The 20927-nt window shown below is 44.7% G+C and overlaps 1 protein-coding gene across 1 annotated transcript in view; it reads right to left on the bottom strand.

Annotated features, from left to right (window-relative positions):
* Positions 1-3276: 3276 nt before the first annotated feature.
* The window catches only part of cdk2ap1 (cyclin dependent kinase 2 associated protein 1), an 18002-nt gene continuing 351 nt past the window's right edge, over positions 3277-20927 (bottom strand). Inside the window, exons 2-4 of the mRNA XM_078227131.1 lie at positions 11434-11534; positions 6284-6410; positions 3277-3914 (exon numbers count right to left, since the gene is read on the bottom strand). Coding sequence (XP_078083257.1) covers positions 3847-3914; positions 6284-6410; positions 11434-11534 — 296 coding nt within the window. The 3' untranslated portion in view covers positions 3277-3846. The remainder of the gene's footprint in view (positions 3915-6283; positions 6411-11433; positions 11535-20927) is intronic.

The raw sequence follows: 20927 nt of genomic DNA, 5'->3' as shown, positions 1-20927 counted from the left end.
CCTAAACCTTATGATACAATGATCACTGTTTCCTACAGAAACTTGATCTACTTGGCCCACCTCAGTCCCAAGTCCAGCAGTCCCTCATTGGACTGGAAATGTACTGCTGTAGAAAACTTTCTTGAGCAACTCTTGCTGCTCACTGCGACTATCCCAGTTTATATTCGGATAATCAAATTCCCCATTATAACTACTTTAATTCTTGCATGCCTCTCTAATTTCCTTGCAAATTTATTCCTCTATTCAAAGAACAGTACAGCACAGGAACAGGCCCTTCGGCCCACCAAGTCTGTGCCAACACAGATGCCTCTCTAATCTATTGTATATATATATGTGCGTGTGTGTGTGTGTATACATCTATATCCATACTCGCTCCTTCTCATTCATTGGTGGCCTACAGATTACACCAAGCAATATAATTTCACTTTTATTCCTCAATTCTTGCCAAATAGATTCTGTCCTTGACCCCCCGGGATGTCGTTTCTCCAGCACCACATCACTCTCCTGAATCAATATTACCAACCCTCCCCATTTCCTGAACACCTTGTATACATGAATATTTAATACCAGTCCTGTCTTTCTTTAAGCCTGATCTCCCTTATAGTCACATCTATTTCCACATGGAAATCTGCACCTTCAACTCACCAATCTTATTTAACATAGACTGTGCATTCACGTTCATGCATAATAATCTGATTTAGACTTTGCTTTCTCTTACGCTGACCCCCTATTAATTTACGAGTGCTATCTTTTCCAGTATTGTGCACCTTGGTATCCCTCTGATATTATCTCCCCATTCCCATAACCCTGCCAAGTTAGTTAAAACCCTTCCATACAGACTCGCAAAACAGCCCGTGAAGAACTGAACCCCAGCTCTGTTTAAGTTTAACCTGTCCGGTCTGTACAGGCTCCATCTCCCCCAGAGCTGATCCCAATATCCCAAGAATCTAAAGCCCTCCCTCCTGCACCATCTTTCCAGCCACACAGTTATCTCTTCCTCCTATTTCTATACTCACTTGCGCTAGGTACTGGGAGTAAAATGGAGACTACTTTTGAGGTCCTGACTGCCACTTTTCTACCCAGCCTCCCAATTTCTGACTGCAGGACCACTGCCCTCTTTCTAGCTATCTCATTGGTCTGAATGTGAACCACAAGTGCTGGCTGTTCACCCTCTCCCCTCAAGGTGCTCCACAGCCACTCAGCATATCCTTGACCCTGGCACCAAAGAGGCAACACACCAACCTGGATTTATGTCTGTGACCACAGAAATGTCTATTTTCCTGTCAATTCACCTATCACTATTACTCTTCCAGCCTTCCATGAATCTCTATGTACAGTTGAGCTAAACATGCTGGCATGGGGACTTGACTCTGGCTGCACTTCCAAACTTAAGATCACTCTCAACAATATTCAAAACTGAATACTGGTTAGAGAACTGGATGCCTCAGGGAACTCTAGCACTTCCTGCCTGTTTCTTTCTGACTGTCTGGTGGTCACCCATTCCCACTCCCCCTGCACACTCTTAAACTGAGGCGAGTACACGTATAAACATGCTATTGAGTAGCTCTCAAACTCATGGCTGCAGCACAGCATCAGCTGTAAGTGCCAGCTACTGCCCCAATTCCGAAACCCACAACTCAAGCTGCAGCAACTGACAAGTTTCTGTGCAAATAACTACCCAGGACATGGAAGTGTACAAAAAGTAGAAAGTTAAATCTTTATAAATAATCACTAGTTATTTGGACTATAAGACCATAAGAAATAGGAGCGGAAGTAAGGCCATTCGGCCCATCGAGTCCACTCCACCATTCAATCATGGTTGATTTCAACTCCATTTACCCGCTCTCTCCCCATAGCCCTTAATTCCTCGAGAAATCAAGAATTTATCAATTTCTGTCTTGAAGACGCTCAACGTCTCGGCCTCCACAGCCCTCTGTGGCAATGAGTTCCACAGACCTACCACTCTCTGGCTGAAGAAATTTCTCCTCATCTCTGTTCTAAAGTGACTCCCTTTTATTCTAAGGCTGTGCCCCCGCGTCCTAGTCTCCCCTGCTAATGTAAACAACTTCCCTACGTCCATCCTATCTAAGCCGTTCATTATCTTGTAAGTCTCTATCAGATCTCCCCTCAACCTCCTAAACTCCAATGAATATAATCCCACGATCCTCAGACGTTCATCGTATGTCAGGCCTACCATTCCTGGGATCATCCGTGTGAATCTCCGCTGGACCCGCTCCAGTGCCAGTATGTCCTTCCTGAGGTGTGGGGCCCAAAATTGCTCACAGTACTCCAAATGGGGCCTAACCAGTGCTTTATAAAGCCTCAGAAGTACATCCCTGCTTTTGTATTCCAAGCCTCTTGAGATAAATGACAACATTACAGTTCCCTTCTGGGCACTGCACTTTAGGCAGGATGTCTAGGCCTTGGAAAGGGTGCAAAGGAAATTTACTGGAATGGTATCAGGAATGTGGGACTGTGTTATATGGAGAGACTGGATAATTATTTTCAGAGTTGTTGGGATCTGGAATGTTCTACTGGAAAAGGTGCTGGAAGCTGATTCCATAAATAATGTTACGAGAGTGGAACACGGACTTGTGGATCAGGGACTTACAGGGTCACAGGGAAAAAACAGGGTTGCGCTGTCAAAGGGCCAGCATTGGCAGAATAATATCTATGATTCGATTAAAGATTTGTAAAGCTATGGCAAAACAGCAAAGGAATGGGATTAATTAGATTATTCCCACATTGTGGTTATGGAGTGAATTCCAGGATTTGGATCCAGCAATAATGAAGGCACTGTGACATATTTTCAAGTCAACTTGGAGAACTTGCAAAGTGTTCCTCTGCCCTTCTCGGTGGTAGAGTCCATGGGCTTGGAAAGTGCTGTTTGAGAAGCATTGATGGGTTACTGCGGTGCATTTTGTACAGATGATGCTGCAGCTGATGTGCCGGTGAAGTGAATGGGCGCCAATCAAATGGATTTTATAGTCCTGGATGGCGTTGAAATTTTGTTGGAGTTGTATTCATCCAGACAAGTCAAAATTCCATCGCATCCGACTTCTACCTCATAGATGAACAGGTTTTGGGGAGTGAGGCGAGTCATTCCCTGCCAAATACCCAGCTTCAGACCTGGCCTTGTAGCTGCAGTATTATGTGTGGCTGGTCCAGTTCAGTTTCTTGTCAATAGTGAGACACAAGTTGTTGATGGTGGGTGACCACAGACTGTCACAAATAGGAGATCTTCAGTTTTTAACATTCAGAAGCAGACGACAAACAGGTAATGAAAATAAGCTTTATTATAAGAAGAAATCAATACAAAGATGCTCATTTACCTTCTGTACAATGGCAAAACATAAATTATAATTCAGAGGAAACTAAGTCTTGTTCTGCAAAGTTCCAGGCAAATCCATTCCTCCAGTTTGGTCTCCCAAGTGCAAAAATATTTTTTCTAATTACATCCCTGTATTCTGCTTCGAATAAATTCAAAACTTTTAATATTGGCCTGGCAAGGTTCAACAGAATAAAGGGCCAGATTGTTTCTGACAGGCTGTTTGCTTTTTTTATTAAATAAACAACTTGACCTTTGCAACAATCGATCTATTGTAGGCTTTGAAAAATCAGAAGTTGGATGAAGAACCCAACATTTTGTTCAAGTATCCTCCGCGGTGAAAAATCTTTTACATCACCTTTTTGTTATGGCTCAAATGCAAAGTTGACAATACTTAAACTTACAAAAATCAGTGTGATCAAAAACAATGTTACAAAAGAAGTAGCACTTTTCTTCTGTAGAAATAAACTACTCAAAATCTTCTTGAAAGTTTATTATAATTTCAGAAGGTGCTAAAGCTATGATCTTGCATTGCGTTCCGTTTCGGCCAGGCATTCCCTCACTAAACCTCGAGCATGAATAATTCCTAGAAGATGAAAAGGGAAAGCAATTACATATTCAGTTCTGAAGAAGTCATATTCAATTTGCGAACTCTATTTCTCTCTCCACAGATCCCGTCACACCTACTGAGTATTTCCAGCAACTTATTTTTTATTTTGGATTTTGCAGTTTCAGACTCTCAGTATTTTGCTTTTATGACATAAATATGTAACCAATTTCAGAGTTCCTGGAACTGAAGCAACTGGCACAAAGGATTAAAACAGCAGCCATTACCCATTCTTGCCTCCCTCCTTTTCTTCCAACATATAATGGAGTCACTGAAAGTTTCCAGCCAACTCAACTCATCCAAGGCAAAGAGGTTCATGTGTCAGTTTAGAGAGATAATCCACGGGAACAATGGCATCAAAATTGAACCCCAACTGATCTCCAAACAAGATAATTTTCAGAAGAGGCAATTATTTCAAATCATTCTGACCCAATGCTCAGACAATTGGAGCACCCCAACTATAGCACCCTGGCTGAAACCAGCCAACTCCGAATTCACCCAGAATCTTGTACTGCATCATACCACAAAGTGGCAGTAATCAACACAGCACCTCTCAGTTAACATATTAGATAGAATGCTCGACATTCCTGAAATAATCAAAATGATAAAAGTGTGATGGGGTACTCAGCAAAAACTTATTTCCACTGACTCCGCAAATTGATAAGAGTACACAGCACTGCGACTAGTTTGAGAAGTATGAAGGGGGAGAATTTCTGAAGCAAAGAATTATGAAACAGGAGGGATTACTGACACCAAGTTAATAACATGAACAAAAGTGTTCAAGATCTTGGAGAGAGCAGTAAAAAAGGAACTGGATTAGCTAGCCTGTCTCTAAACAACATCATAGGGGGAGATGGAAAGGTAGTGGTAACATCACTGGGCTGGTAATCCAGAAGCTCAGGGACGGGGACAGGAGTTCCAATCCCATGTCAGGTGGTGTGATTCAATTTAAACTCAATTAAATGGAGTTAAATTATTAATTAATTGAATTATTTCATACATCTGGAATTGAAAGGTAATGATGAAACTAGCGACACCAAAACCATCTGGTTCACAAATGTCCTTAAGAACATAGAACAGTACAGCACAGAACAGGCCCTTCGGCCCACGATGTTGTGCCGAGCTTTATCTGAAACCAAGATCAAGCTATCCCACTCCCTATCATCCTGGTGTGCTCCATGTGCCTATCCAATAACTGCTTAAATGTTCCTAAAGTGTCTGATTCCACTATCACTGCAGGCAGTCCATTCCACACCCCAACCACTCTCTGCGTAAAGAACCTACCTCTGATATCCTTCCTATATCTCCCACCATGAACCCTATAGTTATTCCCCTTTGTAATAGCTCTATCCACCCGAGGAAATAGTCTTTGAAGTGAAGGAAATAGTCTTAAGTGAAGGAAATCCGCCATCCTTCCTTGGTGTGACCTACATGTGAATTCAAAACCCACAGCAATGTGGCTGACTGGTAACAGCCCTCCCAGTCCAAGTGAAATTAGGGATGGCAGGAAACGCTAGACTTGTCAGGGACGCCCACATCCAATGAAAGAAATAAAAACATCTTAATCTATCAAGGATGTTGCTAACAAGCCTGGCATTTATTGCCCATCCCTACTTGCCCTGAGGACACTGCTCTTTGAATCACTGATGGTGGGATGGGCTAACCACTTCTTGTGGCAATTAACGATCAATCATGGCAGAATTAGAGTCAATGAGAGCCTGGGCGGGGAAAGGAAGACAAATTTCCTTTCCCTGAGAGAAACTGTTTTTAAATCTATGGCCTCGCCCCCTTCCCCGATCTCCTTCAGGCCCACAAGCCGCCAAGGTTTTTTTTCCTGCTCATCTAATTCTGTCTCTAAGTATTTCAGATTCTAATTGTTCCACCATTGGTGTCAATGTGGAATTCCCTTCCTAAGCCTCGCCAACTTGCTTTCCTCCTTCAAGACAACCCTTAAAATCCATCCAAAAGACCAAGTTTTCACCTGTCCTATCTAATATTGTAATATTCTCTGTGAAGCGCCTTGGGATGGGATGTTTCATTATATTAAGGTGCAATACAAATGCAAGTTTTGAGGTGGTGGTGGACTAGTTGGGTTTTTACAATAATCCAAAGCTTTGTGGCTACTTTTACTGGCACCAGATTCTCATGCTGCTGCTCCCCGAATTATTAGGCCAGTAACCAACCACACCACCGTGGACCAGCTACATCCCAAGCTTAAAAGTGGGATATTCTATAACCTACTAAACAAATATCAAGCAATCACTCACTTTAGCACTTGCTAAATCAAACAGTGAAGCATTCAATTACAAACACTAAGAAAGCACAAACAGTGTTGATCTGTTACATACCACGTTTTAGACGTTCCATTGCACTTTTACTGCCAGCGTATGTTGGTCGTATGTCTTTCCCCAGTTCTTCAATTATAGCAAGCAGCTCCGCATATTTACTCTGTGGCGCCTGACCACTGCTCAATCCCTGAGAGACAAAAAAGAAAGAGTAACAAGCCCAGAAATACACAATCAACACAAAGTTCAGTGTATTCAGTAGCAGTGACAAATAAAAAAAATACAAGTTGATTTTGTACACAAGATGGTTATGAGGCTCAGTGTATCTGAACTAGCTCTTTGAAAAAGCTTTCCGATTCAGAATCGCAAACCAGTGTATGTAACCCAGCACAGGCTTTGTTCTCCTGCACAATCCCACACATTTCCACCACGGATTGGCGGTTTTGAGGCTGAATCTCCAGGTCCAAGGCAGCGACTGACCCGAGCTGCTTATTAATCAGAGTCAGCCAAAGCGGCAGACTCCCCACTCCCTCCTTTAATTCACGCGAGGAGAGGGCTGTTTCCTGGCGTTAGTGAAAACAGAGGTGGAGGGCAGAATTCTACATGGTGAATTTAATAAAGCACAACGGCCCAGTTCCTGCCAGCATGGCCATCTCCAATCTGACCCCCTCCATGTAGCCACAAGCCAGGACAGGGAGACCATCAGCACACAAGCAAAACTGAGAGTGTTAGATGTAGTCTATGTACTAATCGCAGTAAATGTTGAAACGCTGAGGTTACTTTAGTCATTGTTTTATGTATAACTCATTTCAGAGCTCTCGCAAGCAATCGTGTCATCACCACAAGTCATAACGTTTATGAAAGCTTGGTCACAAATACTACTGTCTGTAAAATATGTGGAACAAAGGTTGGACCTGCGACATCATCAAATTTTGTTCACGACCTGCAAGACCGTCCTAAAAGGTTAAACATTTCTTTCCACAAATTAAATGTAATTTTTATATCTGCTTACATTTAAAGAAACTCTTTTCCAAATTTATGGTTGTTAATGACTTCAGATAGACACTCAACACATGCAGTGCCCAAAATAACTCCTTCAGCATTGCCTCTCTTAATTTATAGATAAATCATATCCTGAAGTAAATCATAGAAACCCTACAGTGCAGAAAGAGGCCATTCGGCCCATCGAGTCTGCACCGACCACAATCCCCCCCAGGCCCTACCCCCATATCCCTACATATTTTACCCACTAATCCCTCTCTCTAACCTACGCATCTCAGGACACTAAGGGGCAATTTTTAGCATGGCCAATCAACCTCACCCGCACATCTTTGGACCGTGGGAGGAAACCGGAGCACCCGGAGGAAACCCACGCAGACACGAGGAGAATGTGCAAACTCCACACGGACAGTGACCCGAGCCGGGAATCGAACCCAGGTCCCTGGAGCTGTGAAGCAGCAGTGCTGACCACTGTGCTACCGTGCCGCCCGCAATCATTTAGATTGAATTCTTAACGGCAATTTTATTTCGGCTGGGAGCTAACTCCCAAGAGAAAATAATAGAAGATTCATTGTTCTGAGCACTCCCGCATTGTGGAAGCATTATTTAGTTCTAGTGTATGGTTTGTGACAAATTAATTGTGTAGATGACCTATTTAAAAATATATTTTCATGTTTTGGAGGGAGAAAGTTTAAAAAGTTTTTAAAAACTTGCCGGCAACAAATCTATGGGTCTGAGTACAAAAATCACTAAAACTCGTGGACAAATAGAAAAAAATGTAAAAATGTAACATCAGCCTTTATCTTAAGGAAAAAAAAAGGCTGAAAATTATGTTACAGTTACATAAAACAGTGACTATACATATCTGGAGCACAGTGTTCAGTGCTGGGCATTTGACAGAGAGAGAGAATCCCTACAGTGCAGATGGAGACCATTTGGCCCATCACGCCTGCACCGACAACAATCCCACCCAGGTCCTATCCCCATAACCCCACATATTTACCCTTCTAGTCCCTGACATAAAGGGGAAAATTACCACAGCCAATCAACCTAACCTGCACATCTTTGGAGTGTGGGAGGAAACTGGAGCACCTGGAGGAAACCCACGCAGACATGGGGAGAACGTGTGGACTCTGCACAGACAGTGACCCAAGGATGGAATTGAACCCGGGTCTCTGGCGCTGTGAGGCAGCAGTGCTAACCACTGTGCCACCAACATTTATATGGCATCTTTAATGTTGTAAAACATAGCAAGGAACTTCATAGGAGCCTCAAACAAAGCATGAGCACATGAGGAGGTAATAAGACAGATGACCAAAAGCTTGATTGTAGAGGTAAGTTTGGGGAAGAAACTTCAGAGCCTAGGAGTTCAGCAGCCAAAGTACAGACACTAACACTAATAACGTAAGAAACAGCAGTAGGCTGGTCAGTCAAGCCTGCTCCACGATTCGATACAATCAAGGCTGATCGGTCTCAATTAAAATGGGGAGGCGATGGTCTAGTGGTAATATCACTTGACTATTAATCCAGAAACTCAGCTAATGTTCCAACATCTGTCACGACAGATGTTGGAATTTAATTCAATAAAAAAATCTGGAATTAAGGATCTACTGATGACCATGAAACCATTGTCAGAAAAACCCATCTGGTTCACTAATGTCCTTTAAGGAAGGAAATCAGCCGTTCTTACCCGGTCTGGCTTACACGTGACTCCAGATCCACAGCAATGTGGTTCACTCTCAACTGCCCATCCAAGGGCAACTAGGAATGGGCAATAAATGCTGGCCAGCTCATGACGCTCATGTCCCACGAACGAATAAAAAACAAAAAATTCCACTTTCCCACTTGCTCCCCATATCCTTTGATTCCTCATGAGGCTTAAAAATCTGTCAATCCCACCCACACAGTGGTTAGCACTGCTGCCTCACAGCGCCAGGGACCTGGGTTCAATTCCCGGTTTGGGTTGCTGTCTGTGCGGAGTCTGCACGTTCTCCCTGTGTCTGCATGGGTTTCCTCCCACAGTCTGAAAGACATGCTGGTTGGGCGCGTTGACCATACTAAATTCTCCCTCAGTGTGCCTGAACAGATGCCGGAATGTGGTGACTTGGGGATTTTCATAGTAACTTCATTGCAGTGTTAATGTCAGCCTACTTGTGACTAATAATTTTAAAAAAGATGGAGCATCACAACCCTCTGGGTTGAGCATTCCGAAGTTTCACAACGTTTTGAACAAAGAAGGTTCTCCTCATCTCAGTCCTACACGATCAGTAGCGTGATTCAAATCAGGATGAGCCAGTGGTCAGAATTGAAGGAGCACAAATATCTCAGAGGGTTGTAGAGCTGGAGGAAGATGGAGTCATGGAAGGATCATTATTTTAAAAAAGGTAATAATTTTAAAATTTAGGAGCCAACGGAGATCAGTGACAAGGGTGATGGGCGGTTAGGACTTTATGTAATTTAGGACAGTAGCAGCAGAGAGTTAGGGGATTTAAGTTCATGAAGCAAAATGGGGCCACAACCTTCAAAGGCGAGTTAAAACATTCAGGCTGGTGTCAGGAAGCATTTCTTCTCACAATCAGTTGTGGAAATATGGAGCCCTCTCTCAAAACTGAGGGTTAATCGAACAATTCAAACCGAGATCGGTAGATAGAGAAAATAGATAGATCCGGGTCTGTACTCGATGGAGTTTAAAAGAGCCAGGTGGATCTCACTGAAACTTACAGAATACTGAAAGACCTGGATAGAGTGGACATGGGCAAGATGTCTCCATTAGTAGGAGACTATGATCTGAGGGCACAGCCTCAGAGTATTGGGACAGCCCTTTAGAACCGAGGTGAGGAGGAATTTCTTCAGCCAGCGGATGGTGAATCTGTGGAATTTATTACCACAGAAGGCTGTGGAAGCCAGGTCATTAAGTGTCTTTAAGGCAGAGATAGATAGGTTCTTGACTGGCATGGGGATCAAAGGTTGCAGTGAAAAGGGGGAGAATGGGGTTGAGAAACATATCAGCCATGATCGAATGGTGGAGCAGATTCGATGGGCCAAATGGCCTAATTCTACTCCTATATCTTACAGAAAGGGTATTAAGGTTTAAGGAACTAAGGCGGATAATTGGAATTAAGATACAGATCAGCCATGATCTGACAGAGTGGCTTATAGAGAATGGACACCTCCGTTCCCATGTTTGAAGTTAGAAGCAGCAATGGCAAGCCTGACCCTAGCTATGAAATTAGAATCAGTGGCATAAGAGGAAGTGATATTGAAAGCTGTCAGCCTGACCAGATAGTCTGTGTAGGAAGCAAATGTGGCAGATACACTGAAACATGAGTAATGGTCAACAGGGAGATCAAGATAACACAGAATCAGGACTGCTGATAAAGGGGATAGCTAAATATTATTAAATTGAAGAAGTGTTTGGGTTAAAATGAGTGTTAGATAATCTTTGAAAGGTATAAATAACAATGAAATGAATAATGTGAACAGATGTTGAGTAAGTGAATATAATATTTTATACGGATAATTGATAAAAGAATTCAACACAAGGTAAGGAATGCAGGATTCAGCAGCTTTTTTAAAAGTACAGATTAGATTATCAACCCCGTTCATTTTCACACTGAAACCAGTCATGTGATATCTGCTGAGTCAGTTGACGTCAAAGCTGCAGGAAAATAAAGTGTGGATTCTGAGAGAAGATCCAACTATTACACAAAAATCTTTATCTGCAAACCTCGCTACAGGTTCCAAAGAGGAGGCATATTGGAGTGGAAACGTTAACTCGATGCAGCCAGCCTGGCTGAGCCTTAAAGCCTGGTTTGAGGCTGCTACTCAACCCTCAGCGAGTGCCTGGCTTGTTCAGGTCACTGCAGTGTGAGCTTCAGAAACATTTCTGCCCAAAGACCACGAGCCTTCAGTCAGAGTGTGGATCACTCTTCATCAGACCATTCTAGAGGGAATTAAGAATGATCCACATACTGTGGACCACCAAGTGTTATGTGAAAGCAAAAGAGGAAAGGGGCTTAGTGAATCAGTCAGATTCTCATTCCAATGTAGTAAACGTTATGGTCACTCCTTGTGTTGACAGCCCACAAAACACTATTTAATCAAATCAGTGACACTATCTGGGATTTGAACCTATGGCCAATTGGTTGATAGTCCATTACACTAACCATTGTACAACTGCACCTGACGTGATGCAAATATATATTTTACTGTACCTGCAAATAACCCATCGAGGGTGGTCCATAGTCATTGAACAGTGGCCTAAATGACTGCACTGAGCTCCCCATACTTGTAGAAGGAGATGGAACACTTCCAACTGTTGGAGAAGGATTTGTGTTAATGATGCATCAGTTTGTAAATTCTGTATAAAACAACGAGTTGCCAAATATATTATTCTGTAAAAAGTAAAAGCTCTATAGCGCCCAATACTTTGTTAAATATGTTGCAGCTTCAAAGCAAGCTGGTATATCCAGAGAAGGTCCAGTCAGGCTGAGAGAAATAAAGCACAGGGGGAGTGTACAAAACGTGACAGGACAGATGGTCTGAAGTCTGTTCGCTTTAACGCAAGGAGCATGACAGGTAAGGCGGATGAGCTTGGATTACTACATGGAACTATGATGTTGTGGCAATTACGGAGATTTGGATGAAAGGGCAGGACTGCCAACTTCGTATTCCAGGATTTAGATGTGTCAGGCAAGATAGAGGGGGTGACAAAAGAGGTGGGGGAGTTGCTTTACTGATTAGGGAGAATGTCACAGCTATACAGAGGGAGGACACCTTGGTGGGATCATGCAGTGAAGCCATATGGGTAGAACTCGAACAGGAACAGTGCAGTCACTCTGTTGGGGTTGTACTACAGACTTCCCAACGGCCAGCGTGAAGTGGAGGAACTGATATGTCAGCAGATTATGGGAAGATGTAAAAACAACAGGGTTGTTGTGATGGGCGATTTTACTTCCCCAACATAGACTGGGATTCCTTTAATGCCAGGGGCTTGGGCAGGGTTGTTCAGCATGTCCAAGAGTGCTTCTTGAGGCAATATGTAGATAGAACTCGGGAAGGGACTATCTTAAACCTGGTTTTGGGAAACGAGCCCGGACAGGTGATTGATATCTCAGTGGGGGACCATTTTGGGAACAGTGATCACAATTCTATAAGTTTCAAGATACTTGTAGAAAAGGATAGTAGTCCCAGAGTGAAAGTACTAAACTGGGGAAGGCTAAGTTGGACAACCTCAAACAGACCATTGTCCGCAGCAAACTACCCAGCCTTCAGGAGAACAGTGACCACGACACCACACAACCCTGCCACAGCAACCTCTGCAAGACGTGCCGGATCATCGACACGGATGCCATCATCTCACGTGAGAACACCATCCACCAGGTACACGGTACATACTCTTGCAACTCGGCCAACGTTGTCTACCTGATACGCTGCAGGAAAGGATGTCCCGAGGTATGGTACATTGGGGAAACCATGCAGACGCTACGATAACGGATGAATGAACACCGATCGACAATCACCAGGCAAGACTGTTCTCTTCCTGTTAGGGAGCACTACAGCGGTCATGGGCATTCAGCCTCTGATCTTCGGGTAAACATTCTCCAAGGCGGCCTTCACGACACGACAGCGCAGAGTCGCTGAGCAGAGACTGATAGCCAGGTTCCGCACACGAGGACGGCCTCAACCGGGATCTTGGGTTCATGTCACACTATCTGTAACCCCCACAACTGGCCTGGACTTGCAAAATCTCACTAGCTGTGCTGACTGGAGACAATACACATCTCTTTAACCTGTGCTTAATGCTCTCTCCGCTCACATTGTCTGTACCTTTAAGACTTGATTAGCTGTAAAGACTCGCATTCTGATCATTATTCTGTAAATTGAGTTTGTGTCTCTGTATGCCCTGTCTGTGAGCAGATCTCCCACTCCACCTGACGAAGGAGCAGCACGCTCCGAAAGCTAGTGCCGTTTGCTACCAAATAAACCTGTTGGACTTTAACCTGGTGTTGTGAGACTTCTTACTGTGTTTACCCCAGTCCATCGCCAGCATCTCCACATCAAGGCTAACTATGACAGTATTGGGTAGGAGTTAGGGTATGTAGACTGGGGAGGGGCTGCTGTTTGAGGGTAAATCCACATCCAATACATGGGAGTCTTTTAAAGTCAGTTGTTAACAATTCAGGACAAGACAAGTATGTCCCTGTAAAAATGAAGGATAAAAATGGCAAGATTCGGGAACCCTGGATAACAAGAGAGATTGTGAGTTTAGTGAAAAGAAGAAGGAGGCATACATACATTTCAGGAAATTAAAAATGAATAAGGCTTTTGAGGAATACAAAGATAGCAGGAAAGAGCTTAAACTGGGACTTAAGAGGGCAAAAAGGAGGCCATGAAATGTCTTTGGCAAGCAGGATTAAGGAGAATCCAAAGGCTTTTTATGCGTATTCAAGGAGGAAGTGGGTAACTAAGGAAAGGGTAGTTCCACTCAATGACAGCGGAGGGAATTTTTGTCTGGAGCCAGAAGAGGTGGGTGAGGTCCTTAACGAGTACTTTGCATCAGTATTCACAAAGGAAAAGGATGTGGTGGATGGTGAGGGTAGAAAGGAGGATGCTGACATTCTAGGACATGTTGAGATAAAAAGAAAGGAGGTATTGGAGGTTTTGAAAAACTTTATGGAGGACAAGTCCCCAGGGCCAGATAGGGTCTATCCCAGAATACTGAGAGAGGCAAGGGAAGAAATTGCTGAAGCCTTGGCCAAATTCTTTGTATCCTCTTTAGCCATGGGCGAGGTACCAGAGGATTGGAGAGTAGCTAACATTGTTCCTCTGTTTAAGAAGGGCAGAAGAGACAATCGGGAAATTACAGGCCCGTGAGCCTTACATCAGTGGTGGGAAATTATTGGAGAAGATTCTTAGGGACAGGATATACTCACATCTGGAACAGAATAGGCTTATTAGCGATAGGCAGCATGGTTTTGTGAAGGGAAAGTCGTGTCTCACAAACTTGATTGAGTTCTTTGAGGAAATTACAAGAAACATTGACCAGGGCAGGGCAGTGGATGTTGTATACATGGACTTCAGCAAAGCCTTCAATAAGGTTCCTCATGGCAGGCTGATACAGAAGACGAAGACATATGGGATCCGAGGTGAGCTGGTAAGATGGATACAAAACTGGCTTGGGCATAGAAAGCGAGTAGCAGTGGAAGGGTACTTTTCTAACTGGAGGTCTGGGGTCTCTGTCGTTTGTAATATATAAATGATTCGGAGGAAAATGTAGGTAGTCTGATTAGCAAATTTGTAGATGATACAAAAATTGGGGGACTAGCGGACAGTGAGGATTATCAGAGGATACAGCAGGATATAAATTGGCTGGAGACCTGGGCCGAAAGATGGCAGATGGAATTTAACCCGGACAAATGTGAGGTATTGCAGAAGGAAAGTATACAGTAAATGGTAGAACCCTTAGAAATATTAGCATACAGAGGGATCTAGGCCCACAGAAGGCAGCAACTCATGTGGACAAGGTGGTCAAGAAGGCATATGGCATGCTGGCTTTCATCAGTCAGGGCGTTGAGTATAGGAAATGGAAAATCATGTTGCAGCTGTATAAGACTTTGGTTAGGCTGCATTTGGAGTATTGTGTACAATTCTGGTCACCACACTACCGGAAGGATGTTGATGCATTGGAAAGGGTGCAGAAGAGATTTACCAGGATGTTGCCTGGTTTGGAGGATATGGACTATGAAGAAAGGTTCAACAAACTTGGATTGTTTTCATCGGCGTGTCGGAGGATGAGGGGGGACCTGATAGAGGTTTACAAGATTAGTCCAAAGATGTGCGGGCTAGGTTGATTGGCCATTCTAAATTGCCCCTTAGTGTCCCGGGATGCATAGGTTAGAGGGGTTAGTGGGTAAATATGTAGGGATATGTGGATAGGGCCTGGGTGGGATTGTGGTTGGTATAGAGTCGATGGGCCGAATGGCCTCTTTCTGCACTGTAGGATTCTATGATTATGACAGCCTTGGATAGAGTGGATAGTCAGTGTCTTTTTCCCAGGGTCAAAATCTCAGGGGCATAGATTGAGAGAGGGGAAAAGTTTAAAGATGTAAGGGGCAAGTTTTTCACCCAGAGGGTGGTGAATGCCTGGATTGCGCTGCCGGAGGTGGTAGTGGAAGCAGATTCTATAACAACCTTCAAGAGGCATCTGGATAGATACATGAATAGACAGGGAATAGAGGGATATGGACCACATAGAAGCAAGAAAATATTAGATTAGAGGGGCATCTGTGTCGGCACAGACTTGGTGGGCCGAAGAAGGACCTGTTCCTGGGCCATACTGTTCTTTGAACCACCAATGGTTCAGCTGTGTGTGGCCTAGTTTGGGGAATGAAGCAGCAAAGACCAGCTCCTGGGTACAACCTGGCGTGTGCCGCCTGAACTCACTAGCTGGAATAAGTGGTTCGGGATTCTAGAATGTTGACTTCAGTACCCTCAAGGAGCACGAAAACACTCAATCAGGATTCAGGGTCACAATCGCGGTGCAGTGATGTGATGTGAGTGTCTGGATGGGGTGGAGATATTGGATGCAGCCAAGGTTGGAATAATCAGGGTTCAATGTCCCTGTGACATTCATTAGCAAGAATCACAAGAGAACCAGTCACTTCCCAAGCCAGTGCCCCTGGGTCTGGTTCTCTGACCCCAGCCAGTGCCTTCAGGGGAGATGTGAGAAATTTGAATGTCAATCCCATTTTTAGACAAGGCTGGAAACACCCACAAACACCAGTTTGACAGGGGAACGGGACTTGCTGAGTGAAGACACTGGCAATTGAGTTTTGGATAACCTAATTTTAAAGAAGGGAGAATGTGGGAAACCAGCCAGGAGTGTGTTAGAATAGTTAAATCTAGAGGGAATGAAGGCATGCGTGAGGGTCCAGTGAGGTTTTCCTAATACTTCACAAAAAAGCTATTCCAAGCACAATTCCAATTTTGTTACAGAATCATACAGCACAGCAGCCAATTCAGAACACCATGCCAATGTCAGCTCTCTGCAAATTATCCAATTAGCTTCATTCCTCCTGTCCTTGCTCATAAACCCTGCAATTGTTCCCGAGAATTGATCCAATTCCCTTTTGAAAGTTAAAACTGAATCTGCTTCCACTTCTTTTTCAACTATGACATTCCAGTTCACAACTCACTGCATCAAAAAAATATTTCATCTGTTTTTTTGCCAATTATCTTTATTGTCTTGTCTGGTTACTGATTGTCCAGCCAGTAGGAGCAATTTCTTCCTATTTACTCAAACAAAACTCCTTGTAATTAGCAAGATTATATTAAACACTCTTTTGTTGCCAGGACAATATCGCCAATCTCTCCAGTTTCTTCAAAGAACTGAGGTCCCCATCCTTGGTAACATTCTAGTAAATCTCACCTGAACTCTAACAAGGCCCTGGCTTCTGTCCGTTTAAGCAACATACCTCATAGGTTTAGGTGGAGGGCATTGCTATGATGGGGAAACAGCAAGGACAAAGGTTCACATGACTGCTGAAATGATGCTGCCACTTCCCCGATGTTAGGAAACTACAATGGGCGGGATCTACCCCATTCTTGCCATGGTAGGTCCAACCATTCTAGAAAGGAAGGCTGGAGTATAAATGGAGATCAGAAGGAAGTGCTTCAATATCAAATCCCAACCTACCAGACTTAATTACTGCAGTACAGCCTGCAAATCCTGATCAATGTGGCTTTACTCTGTATCTAACCCCGTGCTGTACCTGTCTTGGGAGTGTTTGATGGGGACAGTGTAGAGGGAGCTTTACTCTGTACTAACCCCGTGCTGTACCTGTCCTGGGAGTATCTGATGGAGACAGTGGAGAGGGAGCTTTACTCTGTATCTAACCCCGTGCTGTACTGTCCTGGGAGTGTCTGATGGAGGCAGTGTAGAGGGAGCTTACTCTGCATCTAACCCTATGCTGTCCCTGTCCTGGGAGTGTTTGATGAAGACGGTGCAGAGGGAGCTTTAGTCTGTATCTAACCCTGTGCTATACGTGTCCTGGGAGTGTTTGATGGGGACAGTGTAGAGAGAGCTTTACTCTATCTAACCTGTGCTGGACCTGCCCTGGGAGCGTTTGACAGGGCAGAGAAAACAAAGCTTTATGGAGCTCTACTCTAACCCGTGCTGCAACAACCATGGGAGTGTTTCACAGAATTGAAATGGCAAAGAGGGTGGCCATTCAGCCCATCGTGTGTGTCCCAGCTCTGAGTGAGTAATTTACCTGCCTTCTCTCCATAACCCTGCATGTTCTTCCTTTTCAGGTGAATGCTTCGATTGGACCATACTCTCAGGCAGTGCATTCTAGACCGGAACTATTCATTTCTTCAAAAAGATTTTCTTCCCTGTCACTTTTCCCTTTTTGCCAATGTTGTTTTACATTTTTCTCTCATTGTTAATCCTTTCACAATGAAAACAGTTTCTCTCTATCTACTCCACCCAGACCCCTCATGGTTTTGAACACCTCGATCAAATCTCCTCTCAGATTTTTCCAAGGAAAACAGTTCCATCTCCATAACTGAAGTTCCTCATCCTGGGAACCATTCTCATGAATCTTTTCTTCTCTCTGTCCAATGCCTTCTGACACCAACTTGTCTACATCCTTTCAAAGTTCTACACTGTCCTCCTGACAGTTCACAATGTCTCCAACTTTGGTATTATCTGCAAAGTTTGAAATTGTACACCAAGATCATAGAATCATACAAAGGTTACAGCATTGAAAGAGACCACTTGGCCCATTGTGATGTGCCGGCCAAAATAAACGAGCCACCCAGCCTAAACTCACTTTGCAGCATTTAGTCTGCTGCCCTGCTGGTTACAGCACTTGATGTGTGCACACCCAGGCACCTTTTCAATGAGTGAGGGCTTCTTTTTCCACTACCATTTCAACACCACTGGGTGAAAAAGATTTTTCTCATCTCCCCTCTAATCTTCCTTCCAATCATTTTAAATTTTTAAAAATTCATTTACGGGACATGGGCATCGCTGGCTAGGCCAGCATTTATTGCCCATTCCTAGTTGCTCTTCAGAAGGTGGTGGTGAACTGCCTTCTTGAACCGCTACACATGTGGTGTAGGTACATGCACTGTGCTGTTAGGGAGGAAGTTCCAGGATTTTGACCCAGTGACAGTGCAGGAATGGCGATATATTCCCAAGTCAGGATGGTGAGTGACGGAGGGGAATCTTCAGGTGGTGGTGTCCTTCCCTTAAGGACATTAGTAAACCAGATTTGTTTTACAACAAATGGTTTCATGGTCATCATCAGACTTTTAATTCCAGATTTTTAAAATTTGAGTTTTAAAATTCCACCATCTGCCATGATGGGATTCGATCCCAGGTCCCCAGAGCATTACCCTGTGTCTCTAGTAAAGCGACAATACCATTACGCCACTGCCCTCTAGTCACTGACCTCTCTGATAAAGTAAATAGCCCCTTCCCATCACATGCGGCACGGTGGTATAGTGGTTAACATTGCTGCCTCGCAGCTCCAGCGACCCAGGTTCGATTCTCGGCTTGGGTCACTGTCTGTGTGGAGTTTGCACATTGTCCCCGTGTCTGCGTGGGTTTCCTCCGGGTGCTCCGGTTTCCTCCCACAGTCCAAAGGTGTGCGGGTTAGGGAGATTGGCCATGCTAAATTGCCCCTTAGTGTCCCGGGATGCATAGGTTAGAAGGATTAGCAGGGTAAATATGTGGGGTTATGGGGATAGGGCCTGGGGGAGATTGTGGTTGGTGCAGACTCGATGGGCCAAATAGCCTCCTTCTGCACTGTGGGGATTCTATTCCATGAAACCAACTCTATCCGGGCTTCTCACAATTTTGTGCATCTCAATCAAATCTCCCCTCAGCCTCCTCTGTTCCAAGGAGGACAACCCCAGCCTATCCTTCTGCATTGCTGCAATTTTCCAGTCCTGGCAACATCACTGTAAATTTACTCTATACCCTCACTAATGCAATTACATCCTTTATGTAACGTGGCCCAAGCTGCACACAGTTGTGGCCTAATTAATGTTTTCTATAGTACCAGCTTAACTCTGCTCTTATGTCCTACACCTTGTTAATAAATGATTCCACATGCCTTCTTAACCACCACCAATATCCCTCACTTCCACTACAACCATCCTCCAGCCCAAAAGCATCCATTAGCCACTACATTCTAGGTAACCTGTCACTCAGCCAATTTGTATTTGATGGAGACAGCTAAGAGCAGTCCGGACCCCAGCCTTTGGACCACAACATGCCCCCTGAAGCCTCTGTGCGTGGTCCGTGGACTCACTCTTCAAATTACAAAAGATCTTGCAGCATTTTTGTGCATAATCAGACTGATTCTCCGATAAGTTACCAGGTCTATCAGCAGCAAGTACGGGGGAAGGTCAATCTCTGATTGGACGAGCAGTGAGTATTGTGAAGGTAATTGGCTGCTCTTTTGTTTACAGAGTGCTGCTCTCTCACCCACAGGAAAACAAGCAAAGGCTTGGGAGAAGAGCGATAAGCAGGGAAGCGATAAGCAGGGCGAAGGTTGGGCAGGCCTGGGCCCAGCTGAAAGTCAAAGGTTAAGTGCCAGACCACCACCTCCAGATCGATTTCTCTTGAAGTACTGCCCAAACTTGGTGGGGAGGGAGCTGGTCACCCACATGGCAGCACAGCACTGCGCCAGGGACCTGGGTTCAATTCCCGGCCTTGGGTCACTGCCTGTGTGGAGTTTGCACGTTTTCCCCATGTCTGCGTGGGTTTCCTCCAGGTGCTCCGGTTTCCTCCCACAGTCCGAAAGACATACTGGTTAGGAATGCACTGGGCATGCTAAAGTCTCCCTCAGTATATCCGAACAGGCGCCGGAGTGTGGCGACTCGGGGATTTTCACAATAACTTCATTGCAGTGTTAAAGTAAGCCTACTTGTGACATAAAAAAGGACTTAAACTAAACTTTGATGCTTCTTCCTTCCTTCCAGTTTGTTGCTGACATTCAATGATGACATTATGAGAACATTCCAGATCATTTTACAATTCAGTCAAACACTGCAGCAAAACGTCAGGGATGTTGAGCAATCAGGAGCGCTCAACTGCAACACTAAAAGGGGGAGCAAACACAGCTCATTTATTGCCACAACATCCGGATTGTTCTTCATCTCTTCCCAGCCTCGTCTTTCTACCCTCTCTCTCTCCATTTCTTACCCATCACTCCCACCATCACTCCACCCTCTCCCGTTTCCTCTTTACCATTTACCTACCACTGTCACCCACCCCCCACCCCTCATGCCCCCCACCCCCCTCTTGCCCCCCACCCCCCTCTTGCCCCCCACCCCACACTCCCTCTCTCTTTCCCTACACCCCCCCTCTCTCTTCCCCCACACCCCCCCTCTCTCTCTCTTCCCCCACACCCCCCTCTCTCTCTTCCCCCAAACCCCCCTCTCTCTCTTCCCCCAAACCCCCCCTTTTCTCTTCCCCTACACCCCCCTCTCTTCCCCCACCCCCCCTCTCTCTTCCCCCACACCCCCCCTTCTCTTCCCCTACACCCCCCTCTCTCTCTTCCCCTACACCCCCCCTCTCTCTCTTCCCCTACACCCCCCCTCTCTCTCTCTTCCCCTACACCCCCCCTCTCTCTCTCTTCCCCTACACCCCCCCCTCTCTCTCTCTTCCCCTACACCCCCCTCTCTCTCTCTT

Source organism: Mustelus asterias, chromosome 13, assembly GCF_964213995.1.
Source record: "Mustelus asterias chromosome 13, sMusAst1.hap1.1, whole genome shotgun sequence".
Classification (NCBI taxonomy): Eukaryota; Metazoa; Chordata; class Chondrichthyes; order Carcharhiniformes; family Triakidae; genus Mustelus; species Mustelus asterias.
The sequence above is the reverse complement of the archived record's forward strand: the minus strand, read 5'-3'. Positions and strand labels throughout refer to the sequence as shown.